The sequence below is a fragment of the Papaver somniferum genome, chromosome 2, assembly GCF_003573695.1.
Source record: "Papaver somniferum cultivar HN1 chromosome 2, ASM357369v1, whole genome shotgun sequence".
Lineage (NCBI taxonomy): Eukaryota > Viridiplantae > Streptophyta > Magnoliopsida > Ranunculales > Papaveraceae > Papaver > Papaver somniferum.
The window spans coordinates 20,817,717-20,835,353 of NC_039359.1; the positions used below are offsets into that span (position 1 = coordinate 20,817,717).

The window sequence follows — 17,637 nt, forward strand, 5'->3', positions numbered from 1 at the left end:
AACTAAGCATATGTTACACCAAAAACAAACACTAATCAGGAAGAAAAAAACTGCGCAAAAACCAACTTTGGATTTCCACGATGAGAATAAAAAGTTTTTACACATTTGAACCTGCTAGAAAACACTCATAGTTACTAGGCTCCAGCCCGTCCCACATCCTATTCACCATTTTACAATACCATCCACCTCAAAAATAACACGTATCCAGTGGATTAGTGCATCCATGTTCTCCCTACCTATGGTTACTAGTTGCTAGCAACATTAGGTGGAAGTCTGTTCCACATTCTATATACCGTTGTATAAGTTTGGAGCAAATATAAACAAAACAGAATTTAACTACATCATAAATCTAAACAGCAGAAGAGTTAGATACAGAAATCCCATTCAGAACAGTCAAATAGGCAAAATACATCTCCATATGACTATAAAGTCTACCCCTACATGACTAAATCTTCACTTCGCTTGTAAACCTCATCAGACCACACTAGTGATGCAGTTGTTGTTTCATATGATCTCAACACATATCCAACCACATTTACAACAAAACATTTCTTCTCGTATAAATAGATAAAATTCATTTTTATTTACCTTAATTGTTGTAAAAACCCAACTCAAAATTCATTCAATTTTTAACCTAAAAAATCAAAAGAAAACTGATTACCTTCCATACAAAAGACTGAATTCCAGCACCATCAGGTATTCATACCGATGTTAATCTTTTGAAAGCTGATATTCATAAAATTAAAACCAAATTCTTTAGAAATCAGATTCTGATTGGAAATTAGATACAAAAAAACCCTAAAATGAAATACGCACCTCTTGTAATAGTTGAGGTTGAGGTGAAATTTCTTCAAATCAAACAATAGATGATGACGATAATGATATATCATCATTGTGATTCAACTTTTTGTTTAGTGATTCTCAGAGATGGTCAGAAATTGAAGGTTGGATCGGAAGAGGAGGAGTAGGAGGTTCGGTAAAATTATATGATTTGGAGTACCACCACCGTCATCATCATTGATACAAATCGATTTAACTCAAAAAATTAATACCCAATCTTCGTTGAATCGAGATATGTATTTCGAATTTGCTTGTAGATAAGGACATGGAAATGGGTTTGATTGAGGTGTAATGGTAGGAAGAGGAGTTGTGGAGGTGATTTTGGTGGAGGATCAGGATATTGCAGTGGGTTTAGTGGTGGTGCAAGAATAGGAGGTTGAGGTGTTGGTGCTGGTGAAGGAGGCGGCGATGGTGTTAATGAAAGATATAGACGCGATACTGGTTTCAGTGGTGGTTTGAGAGTTTAAGAGAGATTGGCGAATTAATATCTCGTACAAAGAAAAGCATAAAAAAAGGTAAGCCTGATATTTCTGAAATAGGAAAAGATCTAATTTAGATTACTATTTTGGATTTGGAGTTTTTGTATCATTTTTGGGGAAAATGGAGTTCTTATAACTCTCAACCTATGGCTGGCTGGAGTTTTTGCATCACTAATTTGGTCACTTTGGTGTTTTATGACTAGTTTTGTATATAAAAATATTACTCCCTCCGTTCTTTTTTAATAGGCCAGTTTCTATAAATAAAAGTTTCAAAAAAATAGGCCAGTTTCCTAATTGGGAAAGTCAAATGTTATTTTAATTTTTTGGGACCACTTTTCTCTTAACTTCTTTTGATGACAAGTGTCATGTGGACCACTTCACTTTACTTCTTTTGCTAACAAGTGTCATGGGGACCATTTCACTTCACTTCTTTTATTGAAAAGTGTCATGAGGACCACTTTCAATGATTAGTTCTCTTAATTTCCTTAAATTTCGCTAAAAACAAAACTGGTCTATTAAAAAAGAACTGAGGGAGTAAAAGATATGGAAATTCCTTAATTATACAGCGAGAATCGGAGCCGCCAGCCAAACTCTTCCATTTTTGCTCCCTTCAATAAATTATAACTTTATGAACTAAATTATCCTTTCTTCTTCTTCTTCTTCATTCTTCCGTAACGCTGGATCTGTTCAATCCAGGTTCTAGGGTTTTTAATTTCTCTCCAGAATACGCCTCTTCTCGTAAATTTCAGTTTCATACCCACAATTTCCTTACCAATCAGTGATAGATAAAGCCTGATATCATTCTCTGTTCTATGTCTAGGGTTTTGACATCTTTCTAGTCTCCTTTGAGGGGATTTTGCAACAAGAAAGAGGGCAAATTAGGGCTTTGGAGTTTGGACCTTGAAGGTCTGTTTTTGTGTTAGGGTTTTCTTCAATGGGTAGTGGTGGTTGATCACATAATTGGAAGAACTAGATTGTTAGTAGAATTCATTCTTGGTTTAAGGGGTAATACTCTCTCTCTCTCTCTCTCTCTTTCTCCATATTTATGCGACTGATTTAGTTTGAATTTTGATTTTTCTTATTATCAGTAATTGTGTTATTTTATTGCAGGAAGAGAAAATGGCGCCATTTCTTTTCATTCTGCTAGCGTTCCCTTGTATGGTTGGAGCCATTGCTCTGGCAATGTTTCACATATATAGACATCTCTTGAATTACACCGAACCTACTTATCAGCGTTACATAGTTCGCATCATCTTTATGGTTCCTGTAAGTTTATGCCTAACTTTATCTATTTCCTTTATGTATAGTGTGTTTTACAAGGTCATACACTATTTTCTAAGACTAGAACTAGGTACAACAGCTATTGATTTTTGAGTATGTTTTGTTATCAGTTTCACTGTGCTTATCTTTTTCGTAGAGAGTATCTAGTTGATATGACACTACTCTTTGACAATTGATAGGATATGGCAATATCCCATTAAAAACCAACAGTTCCTCTAGAGCTAGCTTAGGGATTCGATGCAGCAAGCAAACTGTACTCCCTTTGCTTTAGTTAAACCTTTCTATTTCAAATACCCTAATTCAGTGGATGTCAATAAGTAACCGAGTAAAGTTATAGGTAGTTGCGTGCAAGTATGAAACACAATACCAAAATTTATTGATCAATGTTGATCTACCTAGTAAGGAACTTTTTTCTGCCATGGTACAACGTGTTTTTGGTGGAAGGTGCAAGGAATGTGATATTTGGAATTAAACCAGATGAATGATGCATGGTGGGAATTTCGGAGATGGTATTTTTGAAATGAAATGCTCAAAAGGCTTATGTGACGCCTCATTACTGGCAAAAGATTAGAGGTATGCTAAGTAACATGCCAACATGGTAAGAAAACCATCACAGAATTCCATGTGGCCATATTGAAGGTTTAGAAAAATAAACCTGAGTGCAATTAGAAGCAATCAAATTCTTGTAAATATAGCTGAATTTTTTTTATCATAATGTTGGGAGATAAGTTCAGGGTGTTATTTTTACGCACAAATACAGGACTTTAATACGGTTACTTGCTTCAACTGAGTAATATATTCTTATACTGTAACATTATGGGTAATATACTGTAACAATTGTTAACAGTATTATTTGTGTTCGAGGTTTAGTTTGCAAGTGGCACAAAGGTTTTGGCTTCTAACTCCACCGGCTTGCCTTGGGATAAGTCCTCTCAGAATGCTGTATATATTTTTCAGAGTGATACATAGTAATGACATTTATTCTGTTAGAAGCACATGTGGTTCCTGAGGATTGACAAGTCAAGCATGATTATAAAATTTGTTACTCTAGTTTTTTGGCCCCACATTCCTGGTGTTTGATTTTATGTTGATCCCTTCTCTAGCAGTAAAAGTTCAAAACTTGTTGCTACTTTGCATTGAAATTCAAAGTTTTAGTTTACTATTGATAACTTAATGTTTAAATGATAAACAGTGGAGGTATCATCTTTTTCACCGCAAAATCTGTATATGTACGTTTTAGCTTTTGAGATTAGTGAACCCTTTAGCCTTTTCAGTTTATCTGTTAATTGGAGTGGTTTAGTTCTACAGCAGTTTAAAAACAATTTTCCCCTATACAGAGATCAGAAGAAGCTTTGTTTAGAAAGAACGGGAGAGAAGAAGAAAAAACAGGTTTCGCAGGTTTTACTATCCAATCTCAGCCGTCGTATGACAATGATGGTTGAGATTAAGTAGGGAACACTCTCTTTACCAATTAGTCCCACTGTGTCTATTTTCTCTTTTTATGAAGATCCAATCAATATTCTCTCTTTCTTTCTTACTAAACTGGTTAAACTTGGTACATGAGTAGTCAAAGTACTTCTAATTAAACTGAGAACGCTCACATCGCGCGATTCTAACTATTGAGAGATTTTTCGATTCTCGATTCCGTTTATCGACCTCGCTTCCACTTCTGGCTACTAATTCCTAAATAGTTCACAATAAAGTGAAAGCCTTAAAATGACATGTGGGTCCTGCTTGAGGATATTAGTTTATGATGAGGATGATGCTCTTGTCATGTAACATCCTCATGAAAAACAATCCAAATCTCATGACTCCACCATCTAACAATGGAAACGACAGAGTGTGTTCAAATCGCTCATTTTATTATTAGTTGCAATAAATAGGTTGGATGGTTGGAGTTCTAGAAATGGCAGAGCCCCTTGCAGTGTAGCCTAACTGTCATGGGAACTACTTGTATGGATGAACTGACTGCCTCAAGTCTTAACAGTGCTGATATCAAATTGGCAATAAACTTTGTCACATTGAGATCCTTTGTTGATTAGAATTGGTTATTATAATGTCTTTGCCAGATAGGGTGTTATATCATATGAAATGGTAAAAGCAACCACAAGTATGTTTTCTTAACTTGTTTCTTATGTTTCTTTATTTTCCTCTTTGCAGGTACATGCTCTAATGTCCTTTCTTTCTCTAGTGTTAAATGGGAGCTCAATCTATTTCAATTCTATTAGAGAAGTGTACGTAAATTATTTTGTAATGTTGACATCCTTTTGCTACTTTGCACATGATAAAACTACTCATATTCAAATGATTCCTTTCCTATTGTTGTTGTTGTTCATTTCCTCTCTGTATGTCTCCCTTAGAAAATCTAAAACTATACCTTAAGTTAAACAATTTCTGCTTCACAGAGAACCTAGAAACATGTATATTTTTTTCTACCTAGTGGTTAGAGTGTCCACAAGTGTGTTTGTTCAGTATTACCTGTCTATTATCATGATAGGCCTCTTGTGATACCACTGCTTATCTGTTAATAAATGTAAGCTCACAGTTTTCGTGTTAAATGTATTTATCCCCTTCCATTGACATTTGTTATCCTTAGAAAATTATTACGTCATATGTATTGTGAGCTTCATGAGATTTGCAGTTTTTCTGGGAATACACTGTAACTGATGTCGTGTCTTTTCCAGGTATGAGGCATGGGTCATCTATAATTTCTTGTCATTGTGCTTGGCTTGGGTTGGTGGCCCTGGTGCTGTTGTGTTGAGTTTAAGTGGTCGCGTTCTGAAACCTTCATTTTGTCTGATGACATGTTGCTTTCCTCCTATACCTTTGGATGGGTGAGTATGATCCTGCTTATACAGGTAAGATTTGGTAGGTATGTTTCTTTACCATGTCATTGATTTTTTGAGTCTTTGAAACTTATGCAGTCGTTTCATTCGGAGGTGCAAGCAAGGCTGTTTGCAGTTTGTTATCCTAAAACCAATCTTAGTTGCAGTTACATTCATACTCTACGCCAAAGGAAAATATGAAGATGGAAATTTTAGTGCCAAACAAGCATATCTGTACGTCACCATCATCTACACTATATCATATTCAACGGCGCTCTTTGCTTTGCTCTTGTTCTATGTAGCATGTAGAGATCTGCTTCGACCGTTCAATCCTGTCCCCAAGTTCGTTATGATTAAATCAGTTGTTTTTCTTACATATTGGCAGGTATAAACTCTAAATCATATTCTTGTCTTAAATTGTTTGAATGAGCTTTCCTTTTAAATCTTTTAAAGATACATTATATTCCCATTTAATGTCTGTAATTGTATAGGCGAGTGCACCAATAAGAGAATTTTTAAGCCATGCTGGTGATTATTCTTGTTTTCCAAAGGAGAAGCAATGGTAGCACTCTGTCTGAAGAGTACAATGTTTTCTTTTGTGGTTTTCAGGGTGTTTTGGTGTTTCTTGCTGCAAAGTCTGGACTAATAAAGAATGCAGAGATGGCTGCTGAATTCCAAAATTTAATAATATGTGTTGAGATGCTTATTGCAGCTGTAGGCCATTTCTATGCATTTCCATATAAAGAGTATGCAGGGGCAAATGTCAGTGGTGCCAGTAAAGGTTTCACCGGAAGCCTTGCGCATGCCTTGAAATTCAACGACTTATATCACGACACAGTTCACCAGGTTTTGGTTAATCCCATCCTAAGAGACGAAATTATATTTCCATTTGCCTTTATAATTCGGTGATGATGATTATGCATATGTTGCAGTTCGCCCCTACTTATCACGACTATGTACTATACAACCACAGCGAGGGTGATGAGGGTGCAACGAAATATCGATCACGGACCTTTGTGCCCACTGGCCAGGAGATGGATGCTGTCAGAAGAAACAAACACATGTTCGGGAACAAGATTGATGACATACAGCTATCCTCCAGCATGTCCTCGTCTGAAACCAGCAGTCCCCAGAATCCCATTGGTACTACGGGTCAGGATTCATCTACAGGTCACGAGGCAATGAAATCATCCCTCTTAATGGATACCACAATTTCTTCTGCCCAGGCTTATGATATGTCACTTATCGACATGGACTTATCTGATTACCCAACCAAGGTTGCTGCAGCAAACAGCAGTGATGCTGCTAGATGATTAATAAGAGGAACAAACTGAGTACCCTTACGGGTTCAGGGCCACTTGGTTCACTATTTTTGCGTGCTGATGTTAAGTCTCGCTTTGCCTTTGCAGTCGCATGTTAATCGTTGTAAGATGGAGTTATTAAAGAAATGGAAAATAGAACAGTTCAGTCACTGAATGGAAGTGTAGTTGGCTTCAGGCTTGTACATGTAGGCATTGTGTGTCGTATTCTCTCTGGGTTCCTTTATTGGCACAGGATTCTGGGATTTACATTGTTCTACAGGACTAGAGTATATGCAATTGCACATGTTAATCATATCTAGGGTGATTCATTAATACGATTTAGCTTTTGTTCAATGGGAATTCTTATGGTTTGCTATGCCTACTTGAGAAATATGGTAATTTAGAATTCCTTGCTCTCCTTCCTCTAAGCAAATTGTTGAATTTATATGTCTAGGCAGTTACTTTTAGGTTATAAGGAGTGTGGCCTTTGCGATGCCCGCAAGGTTCAGTTTCACGCTCTTTCTTCTCTTTTTTTCTGAGCTGTTAAGTTCGTTTTCATTGAAAATCGAAATTAAAGGATTTTTGAGATTTCTTCCAGTTAGCTTCTGAAACTGAGTTCTGCACTTTCCATATCTCTTGAGATTTTATTTTATGTATTATGAACGCATTTAAACATACTAATCTTCATAGATATATATATAGCGCACAAAGTCGTGGACCAGAATATACAACAGCACCGGCGGGAAATACAAGACAATGGGTAATACATGCATAAATAGAAGTCGATTAGTACCCAAATCTGTGCCGAAGTTAAAGCATGATGCTGAGTGTGGAATATGACTAATTATATACAGATCAGATGGAAGCATCATTTGGAACGTAAGAATCATCATCATCAGCAGCATATTTCCGGATTAAAATGTTCTTGGTAGAAGGCATACCAGCAAACACACCCCTTTCAATTCCACATTCATTTGTACCTCTCCTGATTTTGAAGTAACCGTCCTGTCAAAAAATATCCAGGTTAGAGAAACACTAACTGAAACAAGAGATAGAGTTAGGTTGAGTTCAGATTTCATGTAAAAGATTATTAGAAAAGAACATACATCTCCCCAGCTTCTATTCCACTGGTTGGCCAAAAGCTGCAGAAAAGGATACATACAATACACATAAATTGATGTACTCCAAAATAGGTTCTAGAAAATAAGAAAGAATTTGCTACAAGTCAGTAGCAGACCCAATAATCCTCTCCGTCTTCAGTAGTTCCCCAGCCAATCAACTTTACAGCATGACCTCCCATTACATCCCCTGTGATGTGCTTGTAAACACCCGATTTGTAATGAGCAAAATCCTGTCAAATGGTTGAAGAAACAGTGAAGTTGGAGGAAAGATTAAACTGGTAACAGCATAATGAGATGAAAACTCAACAGCAAACTGAAGTCAATATGAGAAATAAATGAAACATGTACTTACAAATTGGCTTAAAGGGAATGTAAAAGAGCGAAAAATAAATGTTTATAATGAAGAACAGGAGGATCCTATAGAGCTCATCAGAGAGAGAGAGAGAGAGAGAGAGAGAGATTTTCTTATGTTACCTCATAAACAGTGAAAGCCACCTCGACAGGACCATTTTTGTAGACCTCTGCCATGATATCAGTGGGGTTGGATTTGACATGATATGCATTGACACCGAAGTGCTTTGACTGCTTCCAGATCTGGTTTTTATCTTTGCAATGTTTCACGCACTTAGGAGTGGGAAATCCAGGTTCACAACCAGGGTGAGAACATCCAATGGCATCGAAGTAAGGATCACACTGTCAGATGAACACATCCTAATAAAGTGAGGCATTTTATATCCACAAAATCTGACTTGATGTAACATCAATACGAATACGAACCACTAGAGATTTTAGGGAGAAGAGAAAAATTGTGTCACATGGAACTATAGAACAGAAAGCAAAGTTACAAAGCTAAGTGTTTAAATAAAAAGTGAAAAGTCTGTACCTCTTCAGTAACAATGCCATGGTGTACAAAATATCGCCATGCAAAAATAGGAACACCACCTCCACAACCATTTCCGCACATAAAGCCACAACATGCCAAGAGGTCATTAGCAGATAAGGTAATGTTCTGCCACATAAGTTGCATGACGGGGAGATATGTCAACAAAGAAAGACTCAAAGGAGAACCCAACCATACTCTCTATTGAGATGTAAACTTTACCATGCCAAGATTGACGCAGAAACGATCAGACAGTGCTTCTGCAGCAGCAACAGCCCAACAAGAACCACAATGCCCCTGCACCAAAAAAAGCTTAATTCATTGAGCTAACTCTTAAAATATGTAGTAATCAAGAGATAAACTATTTAGGAGTAAAAAAAACAGGTTACCTGATCTTTTATTTGAAAATTGAAGGCGGAATCACAGAGAGCAGAGGTTCACACAAAAGTGATAACCGGTCAGCCATTAATCTAAAATAACAAATCAGAAAATTTCACATTGGCAGTTGTAACCGACCAAGAATTTTGCCGATGGTGTTACACTGGGGCCAAGCTGTTCTGGCATCAAATTCCTTAGGCAACTTCAAGTTTTTGGGATGACTAACAATAGGAATATCCAGAAAATCATTGTGGGAGGCTGCTGTTATTGGTTTCACACCCAATAGGTACTTGAATTGTGAAACCTACATGTCAAAGGTGCATTGTGTTATACCTATCCCAGGATGAAGAAGATAGTAATAACAAGCCACACATATAGGTCATGTGAAGGAGGAGACTCACTGTGTAATTGGAAAAGCGGGAATTCAAGCCAGCTTCCCATCCAGCATTAGGATTTGAATTGATCTGTTGGACAATTGTGTCCTGCAAAGGAAAATATAGTATGCGCAATTAAACCGATACCAATTTTGATGTGAAAAAGACAACTATCAAGTACCATCCATTGCTTGCCATGGTAATCACAAAATATAAAGGAAGTACCTGGAGAATCCCCAGGCCAGATTTTATTGCATCCACCTGAAATTATACAAGTCATCTTCAAATCAAATGACTTCCATTTGTTTTCAACAAATTCATGTACCTCTAACCTCCCTATAAGTTCAAGTTACTACTTGCTGAGTCTCATACGTGAATAGTTGTAGATACTAGCAATACGGAATCTATCAAAATCACATGAATCTCATGTAACTGATGCTAAACAGCTAAAAACCAACTAACAAATAACCCCAGTAGTTGAACTCATTGATATATAAGTCAACTCAAGACTGGAATGATGATAGATAGATCAGATCTTAAAAAGAAAACAATCCACCAAACCACTATAACAATATATATAAGTATTACCTGGAAATTAGGAGCCAAGAAAATGGCTCCCAAGATTAGGATTACCAGAGGCACCATATTCATAATCAAGAAAAAGAAGGGAGATATACAGAAAGAGAACAATAATGGAATGAGATAGAGAAGAATGAGGACTCTTTTTTAGCTTTTATAAGATTTTTTAATGATTTAAATAAGTAATAAAAAAGGATTCTAACTGTGGACTCTATCGTTTACCTTATGTTCAATGAGAATTCTTGTGGTTTGTTTTGCTTAATATTGAATTTATTTTATTTTATTTTATTTTTCTCTCAGGACGCATATTACCCACTTCTAACTGTTGAAAATCGAGATTGAGGGATTTTTGAGATTTCGTCCGAGGGTTATTAATTATTATGAACGCATTTTCCATCAAGAAGCCAAATTTTAAAATTTAAATTACTAATCTTCATAGATATAGGCCACGAAATCATGGACCAGAATATACAACAGCACGAGCAGGAGTGCAAGACAATGGTTTCCAATGAACTCGTGCTCCAGCATAAATTACTATTTTTTTTTAGTACAATTAATACATACATAAATAGAAGTTCATTACAATCAGACGGAGGCATCAGTTGGAACGTCAGAAAAATCATCAGCAGTGGCAGCGTACTTCTGGATTAAAATGTTCTTGGTAGAAGGCATACCAGCAACCACATCCTCTTCAATTCCACATTCATTTGTACCTCTCCTGATTTTGAAGTAACCGTCCTGTCAAAAGATATCCAGGTTAGAGAAGCACAATAACTGAACCATAACATAAAGAGTTGGTCTGAGTTCAGATTTCATGTAAATGATTTATCAGTAGAAGAAAACATACATCTCCCCAGCTTCTATTCCACTGGTTGGCCAAAAGCTGCAAAAAAGATGCATACAATACACATAAATCAATCAATGTACTCGAAAAATAGGTTTTAGAAAATAAGAGAGAATTTGGTAAAAGTCGAGCAACAAACCCAATAATCCTCTCCATCTTCAGTAGTTCCCCAACCAATCAACTTTACAGCGTGTCCTCCCATCACATCCCCTGTGATGTGTTTGTAAACGCCCGATTTGTAATGAGCAAAATCCTGTCAAATGGTTGAAGAAACAGTAAAAATCAGAGGGAAGATTAAAATGATAACAGCATAGTGGAGATGATACCTCAACAGTATCCTCAGCAGACCAAAGTCAATATGAAACTTGTAGATATCTAATAAAGAAGAGAGAAACATCGCAGAGATGCTTGTACATATCCCATATATCCCAGTATTAATAAATCATTTACAAACGGGAACAACTTATACATGGTAGGAGGTTAGTTCACACAGTGAATTTGACAATCTTGAGTCCTTGATGTCTGTTTTACAGTTATCTCCATCTCGACATCTCAAATTTATTTGGTTACTTTCAGCACAAAAATAAAGTCTTGGCAAAAGTCTATTGGTTTTAGGATTTCCACTTTATTTAGGCGAAGTAGAAAGAGCAAGAATTAGATATTCATAATGAAGAACCAGGATCCTATACAGCTCATCAGAGATTTTCTTTTATTACCTCATAAACAGTGAAAGCCACCTCGACAGGACCATTCTTGTAGACCTCTGCCATGATATCTATGGGGTCGGAACCGACCTGGTATGCATTGACACTGAAGTGCTTTGACTGCTTCCAGATCTGGTTTTTATCTTTGCATTGTTTCACACACTTAGGAGTGGGAAATCCAGGTTCACAACCAGGGTGAGAACATCCAATGGCATCAAAGTAAGGATCACACTGCCATATGAAAACATGCTAATAAAGTGAGGCATCATCACCTATTATATCCTTAGAATCTGACTTGATATAACATCAATAAGAATCACTAGAGATTTTAGGGAACAGTGAAAATTATATCACGTGGAACTGCAGAAAAGAATACAAAGTTACAGAAAAGCTAGGTGCTTAAAAAAGAAGTGAAAAGTTTGTACCGCTTCAGTAACAATGCCATTTTGTACAAAATATCGCCACGCAGAAATAGGATAACCACCGTCACAACCATCTCCGCACATAAAGCCACAACATGCCAAGAGGTCATTAGCAGACAAGGCAATGTTCTGCAACATAATGGGGAGGTATGTCAATAAAGAAGGACTATAAGGAGAACCCAACCATACCATCTATTAAGATGTAAAAGTTACCATGCCAAGATTGACGCAGAAACGATCAGACAGTGCTTCCGCTGCAGCAACAGCCCAACAAGAACCACAATGCCCCTGCAATATAAGCTTAATCCATTGAGCTACCTCTTAAAATATGTGGTAATTAATTGATATTCTAATGAGGAGTAAGAAAATAGTTACCTGATCTTTTATTTGAAAATGGAAGGCGGGATGACAGAAGGCAGAGATTCACACATGAAAGTGATAAAAGGTCAGCCATTAATCTAATGGAATAAATAAATAAAAAATCACATTATAGCAAGGGCTATTGTAGCTGACCAAGAATTTTGCCGATGGTGGTACATTGAGGCCAAGCTGTTCTGGCATCAAATTCCTTAGGCAACTCCAAGTTTTTGGGGTGACTGACAATAGGAACGTCCAGCAAATCATTGCGGGATGATGCTGTTCTCGGTTTTACACCCAATAGGTACTTGAATTGGGAAACCTACATGTCAAGGGTGCAATGTGTTATATCCATCCTGGAAAGAAGAAAATAGTAATAACAAGCCACACATACACAGATTAATGACGGGTCATGTGAAGCAGGATACTCACTGTGTAATTTGAAAAGCGGGAATTCAAGCCAGCTTCCCATCCAGCATTAGGGTTTGCATTTATCTGTTGGACAATGGTGTCCTGCAAAGGCAAATAAAGTATGTATATGTGAATACAGTATTAAACCGGTTCCAATTTTGATGTCAAAAACATGACTACCAGTACTAACAACTGCTGGCCATTGTAGTTGCAAAATATAAAAGTACCTGAAGAATCTCCGGGCCTGATTTTATTGCATCCGCCTACAATCATACAAATCATCTTCAAATCAAATGACTCTCATTTAAAAAAAAATTGAAAAATTAAAATATAGTACTCAAGCTGTAAGAGACACAAAAACAAGTTCACCATTTATGTGTAAGATGATTTATGAACCCATTTTCAATAATCAGTACTCAAATTACACTCTAAATCAGAGATAGACGAGCTGGGAAACAAAATTTGGGGTTGCTTGTAGTCATTACATCATGCTAGCCAAGAGAGGCACAGTCATGAACTTTTCCAGAATAGCCAAATCAATCCGAAAATCAAAATAATCAACGTATTTCCTCATTCACCAACCGAAACAAATTCATGTACTACCCCATAAGTTCAAGTTAGTGCGTGCCTGAGTCTCATATGTGAATAGTTTTAGATATTTAGCCACACGAATCTATCAAAATCACATGATCTCATGTAACCAGTAGGACTACCAGTCTACCACAGCTCAAAAATAAACCAACTAACAAATAACCCCAGTCAGTAGTTAAACTCATGGATATAACGCAAGACTGGAACGAAAATTTATCACATATACATCGATTAGATCTTTAGAAAGCAATCCAAGACCAAACCATTATTACAATCACGTACCTGTGGGTTAGGAGCCAAGAAAATGGTTCCCAGGATTAGGATTACCAGAGGCACCATATTCATGATCAAGAAAAACGTGAGAAATCAGGGCGAAATACAGAAAAAGAGCAGTGGTGGGATGAGGTAGAGAAGAATGAGGATTGAGGATTCTTTTTTTTTTCTTTTTATAAGATTTTTTTTAATGGTTAAATAAATAACGAAAAGGATTCGAATTGATTCTCCTTGTCAGGGTGGGGGATGGAGATGGGCGATTGGGATAAAATTCCGAAAGTCTATCTTTAACTACTTCTGAAGATGAATGATTGAGCGAATAGTTTAACTAATCTTGTCCCTCGATTCGTCTTTCTTGCCGTTAAGATAAGATATTTTAGCATCCGTCACCAGTGACGACGACGTATTGTTGGAAATAAATAACAAGCTATTCTGGTTGGAGCTCTTATTCGGCTTGACTTTTAATACCCAATCCAGAGTGACATCTGATCCTGACGTGTTCCTACTTTTTTCGGGGAGATGAATTAGTTGGACCGAATCGGACTTGAACGATCGGTGGAAAACAAATCCTGCTGTTCTCTTTTGGAAGTTGGAAGAGCTCCATGATATGTGGGGGATTAAGGCGTTTCCTATGACAAGAGTGCTAGTAAGCAGCTCTTGGAAAGAGTTGCATGACTTTTTAATCATCTTCCTAGCTACATGATAGCGCAGCTAAACAGATTCTTTGACACATTTATAATTTAATCTGCAACTATTTGGTTTCAAAAATAATAAAGTTTGTATGTTCACAGGAAAATAAATACACTTCTCACAAGTGAAGGTTACACAATGTTCAATCTCAATCTCAATCTCAATCCCAAATCCAGACCTAAAAAAACAAATAAAAAAAAACATACAGAAATGGCAGTGAATAATTCCATTTTCTTGAAATAAATGAACTTTGTACAGGATAGAGCTTGGTTCACTTCAGCCTCTACTTTCAACCAATCTATCAACTGCAGTCTCCTCCCCTTCGTCTATCCTGTCTGAACTCTCTACAAGGCGCTCCACAGGGAGTTTGACAACATCACGGCGCACCCCAATATCAGAAAGAAATCTACTAACACAGTACATTCCACCAGCTACGAATGATAGACCTGTAAAACTGGTGGTAAGGTACCGAAGCGGTGAAGAGACGATTGCACTAGCAGCAGCCAAGAATGATGTGGCCTGGCCGCTTCGCCCCACACTTAGGGTAGTCAACACCAGCAATCCCGTCTTACAGTAAATTGCAAAGTCTTCACAATTGTTCTTGAAAATGTTGTAGCCACCGAACCCTTTTTCAAGGAGGTAAGATGCGCGGTATAAAACATCACTAGGTGGATCAGAAGAGGCAAGGGTGCAAGTACCTCCTCGGGCTTTGGCAAGAAAAAAAACAGGTGATACACTGTATTCGAATAAGTAGAGATCTCCACCAGAAAGGAAGCAATCAAGACAGGAAGATATCACACCATCCAGAGTTGATTGATCACCACATCTCTGGCAATGTGTACCATCAGCACCAGTTGAAGAAGAAGAAGAGCTGAAGATGAAACGGTCCAAGGCCGTACCAGTACCAATCTCATGGCCTGCTCCTCGAGTGAAGTGGATCACCTCGCCTTCGCCTGCATATATACCTGATAAGGATTTGACCAATAACTGCGTTAGCAATGAACCAAAGTAACAAGTGTTATGATTGTATGATACAAAACAAAAAAATCTGTTACTTTGGCAAAGTACACGAGGAGGCACAAGAAGAAAGTATAAAATGCCTAGCAAACAGACAAAGAAAAGCTAAAAAAAAAAATAGCAGAGTAGGAAAGCCAAAAACAAGCAACCAGAGCTACAGCCTAAAGTGATAAATTTAGAACCAAGCAACTAGATATTCAAAGACAAATCCTTCGTTTTACGTCAACGATCAGTTCTGCAATGTCAGCATTCTTATTAAAAATTGTCTTCATTTCTCTTCAACCAAGCGGATCAGAAAATCTCATGAGCCGAACTCCTCCAACTTACCCATTCTCCTTTTCAAAAATCTTGACACAACTGGCAATATCTTAAGGCAAAGCTCCATTGTAGGTGAAAAAAACCAAGAAGTATGTTCAAACTGATATAACAAAGACATACAAGCAATAAATAAGTAAGTCGTATGCAAGCAACCGAAGGAAAAATGACGGAGTGCTAGCCATTTAACCGCCTCTTGCTCGCTAATGGGGATGCGGTGAGCCATTAACCCTTGGATCATGGAATTCACCCCAAGGGGTTCACCATCTCGAGAAATTAGGGTATCAGAATGGTCACCACGCACGGATGCGAGCAAGTAGCTTGCACCATAGCAGGATTCCAACCAGAACTATACATGATGAATTTCAAACCCCATCCCGACAACTAGATACTAAATAAAAGGCCTAGAAGCACAAATATTAACCTAATTCCCAACGAAAAAGCAAGAGCTTTATGCTAAGTATCATCACTACAACCTCATCATTTTTAGTTATTTCAAACTGCCTCCATTCCTCTCAAAACCAGGTGGCTCATCACATAATTCAATATGAACTCTACCTTCAACTCATTCATTTCCATTTCTTTAAGACTTGATACAAGTCAGAATATCTAGAAGCAAAAGCTACACTATAATTGAAGAAACTCAAGACCTATGTCCAGACTAATTGAACAAAAAGGGCATACTATTAACTACAAATATTTTCGATAAGCCTCGACTTCAGTATGTTAAAGGGAGTTCAAATTTTTTTCGAATTGCAATGTTCAATTGAACTCACATGCATTAATTCAGCATTTAAGAATGCTTCGCGTAATGAAAATTATAAATGTATGATGATCACAACCTAGATTCATGATAATTTATAATGAAAGAAAGAATTTAAGCAATGTGATTTATTCATATTTGACCTAAACAAAAAATTGTAACATTTCAATAAGTTGCAGGTACCGTGGTGCGAATAGATGTAAGCGTTTCTCCAAGAATAGATGTGATCTCCTGGTTTTAAAACATCCTTTTCAATCTTATTTGAGATCACTCCCATCTTCTTTGACTCTGATTGACAAATCTCTGAAACCAATTATATCTGAAATCCTCGAACCGCAAAATGCTTTCCAGGAAAATAAAACCCCCAATTCGTAAAACTTACGCAATTAGTAGATTAACGCAATAAGGTATCTTTTCATTAGTACTTTTTTTGATTCGCTAAATCCTTCGATGCGAAGGAAGGATGACATTGCCATAAAGGGCGACCAGCGATTTCAATGCATTGGTGGCCTCAACTGAAAGTCAAGTCCCCTTGCTAACTTGACTTAACCCACATTTTAGCGAAGTGGCAAGACATAGAAGTAGTTCAGTTTTCTGAAACCTTGATTAAATAAAAATAATTACCAATGAATTTCTTTTTAATTATCGATGGTCCTTAAAAAAAAATTCTCAATTAATTTCTCTCTTTTTAGGGTGTTATGAGATCTCCGATACCAGGGTTAAGGTAAGGTCTAAAACATAATTTATTTATTTTCTTTTAAAAATTAAATTAAATTAATGTTAATGTTAGTGAAAGACGAGGAAGGTTGATCATTAACGTTTAGCAAACGCCTATTTTCATAATTCTTGCTATTTAAGAATTCAACAAAGAAATTTGAAGATCAATTACAAAAGTAATCTTTCTATTTTCTGATTTTAGGTCTGTATTTTTTTTCACTTTGTAAATCTTGTCTTGTTTGTGAAAAGAAATGGATTTCATCTGGTTCAGTATAAGATGGCAATTATCTTACCAATTTAACATTGAACTACATATCCTTCGTGGGAGAGCAAATGATTCGATGATCCTAAAAGCGGTATAACAATCCGAACCGTCCTCGACGAACCTGAAAGCGGTGCAACAATCTTAAATCGGGTTCGACGAACCTAAAAATTATTATAGAAGGTCGATTCTTCACCAACCAAAAACCCCAAT

At 36.9% G+C, this 17,637-nt stretch overlaps 4 protein-coding genes across 4 annotated transcripts; 1 reads left to right on the forward strand and 3 right to left on the reverse strand.

Moving 5' to 3' along the window:
* Nucleotides 1-1,891: 1,891 nt before the first annotated feature.
* Nucleotides 1,892-7,119, forward strand: LOC113347103 (transmembrane protein 184A-like). The gene is made up of 7 exons (XM_026590694.1): nucleotides 1,892-2,324; nucleotides 2,430-2,585; nucleotides 4,761-4,834; nucleotides 5,285-5,434; nucleotides 5,525-5,810; nucleotides 6,035-6,271; nucleotides 6,358-7,119. Exons 2-7 carry the CDS (start codon nucleotides 2,439-2,441, stop codon nucleotides 6,736-6,738), a joined length of 1,275 nt encoding a protein of 424 aa, XP_026446479.1. The 5' UTR covers nucleotides 1,892-2,324; nucleotides 2,430-2,438; the 3' UTR covers nucleotides 6,739-7,119.
* Nucleotides 7,120-7,391: 272 nt separating this feature from the next.
* LOC113347105 (cathepsin B-like protease 2) lies at nucleotides 7,392-10,229 on the reverse strand. The gene is made up of 11 exons (XM_026590696.1): nucleotides 10,068-10,229; nucleotides 9,705-9,740; nucleotides 9,507-9,587; nucleotides 9,244-9,409; nucleotides 9,117-9,121; nucleotides 8,950-9,024; nucleotides 8,731-8,856; nucleotides 8,322-8,540; nucleotides 7,964-8,077; nucleotides 7,833-7,868; nucleotides 7,392-7,731 (listed from the first exon to the last, which is right to left on the reverse strand). Exons 1-11 carry the CDS (start codon nucleotides 10,128-10,130, stop codon nucleotides 7,582-7,584), a joined length of 1,071 nt encoding a protein of 356 aa, XP_026446481.1. The 5' UTR covers nucleotides 10,131-10,229; the 3' UTR covers nucleotides 7,392-7,581.
* A 225-nt stretch (nucleotides 10,230-10,454) lies between these two features.
* LOC113347104 (cathepsin B-like protease 2) lies at nucleotides 10,455-13,934 on the reverse strand. The gene is made up of 11 exons (XM_026590695.1): nucleotides 13,670-13,934; nucleotides 13,024-13,059; nucleotides 12,818-12,898; nucleotides 12,542-12,707; nucleotides 12,404-12,408; nucleotides 12,242-12,316; nucleotides 12,032-12,157; nucleotides 11,619-11,837; nucleotides 11,042-11,155; nucleotides 10,906-10,941; nucleotides 10,455-10,796 (listed from the first exon to the last, which is right to left on the reverse strand). Exons 1-11 carry the CDS (start codon nucleotides 13,730-13,732, stop codon nucleotides 10,644-10,646), a joined length of 1,074 nt encoding a protein of 357 aa, XP_026446480.1. The 5' UTR covers nucleotides 13,733-13,934; the 3' UTR covers nucleotides 10,455-10,643.
* A 462-nt stretch (nucleotides 13,935-14,396) lies between these two features.
* LOC113347106 lies at nucleotides 14,397-16,968 on the reverse strand. Its single transcript, XM_026590697.1, has 2 exons — nucleotides 16,629-16,968; nucleotides 14,397-15,315 (listed from the first exon to the last, which is right to left on the reverse strand). Exons 1-2 carry the CDS (start codon nucleotides 16,720-16,722, stop codon nucleotides 14,627-14,629), a joined length of 783 nt encoding a protein of 260 aa, XP_026446482.1. The 5' UTR covers nucleotides 16,723-16,968; the 3' UTR covers nucleotides 14,397-14,626.
* Nucleotides 16,969-17,637: the final 669 nt, after the last annotated feature.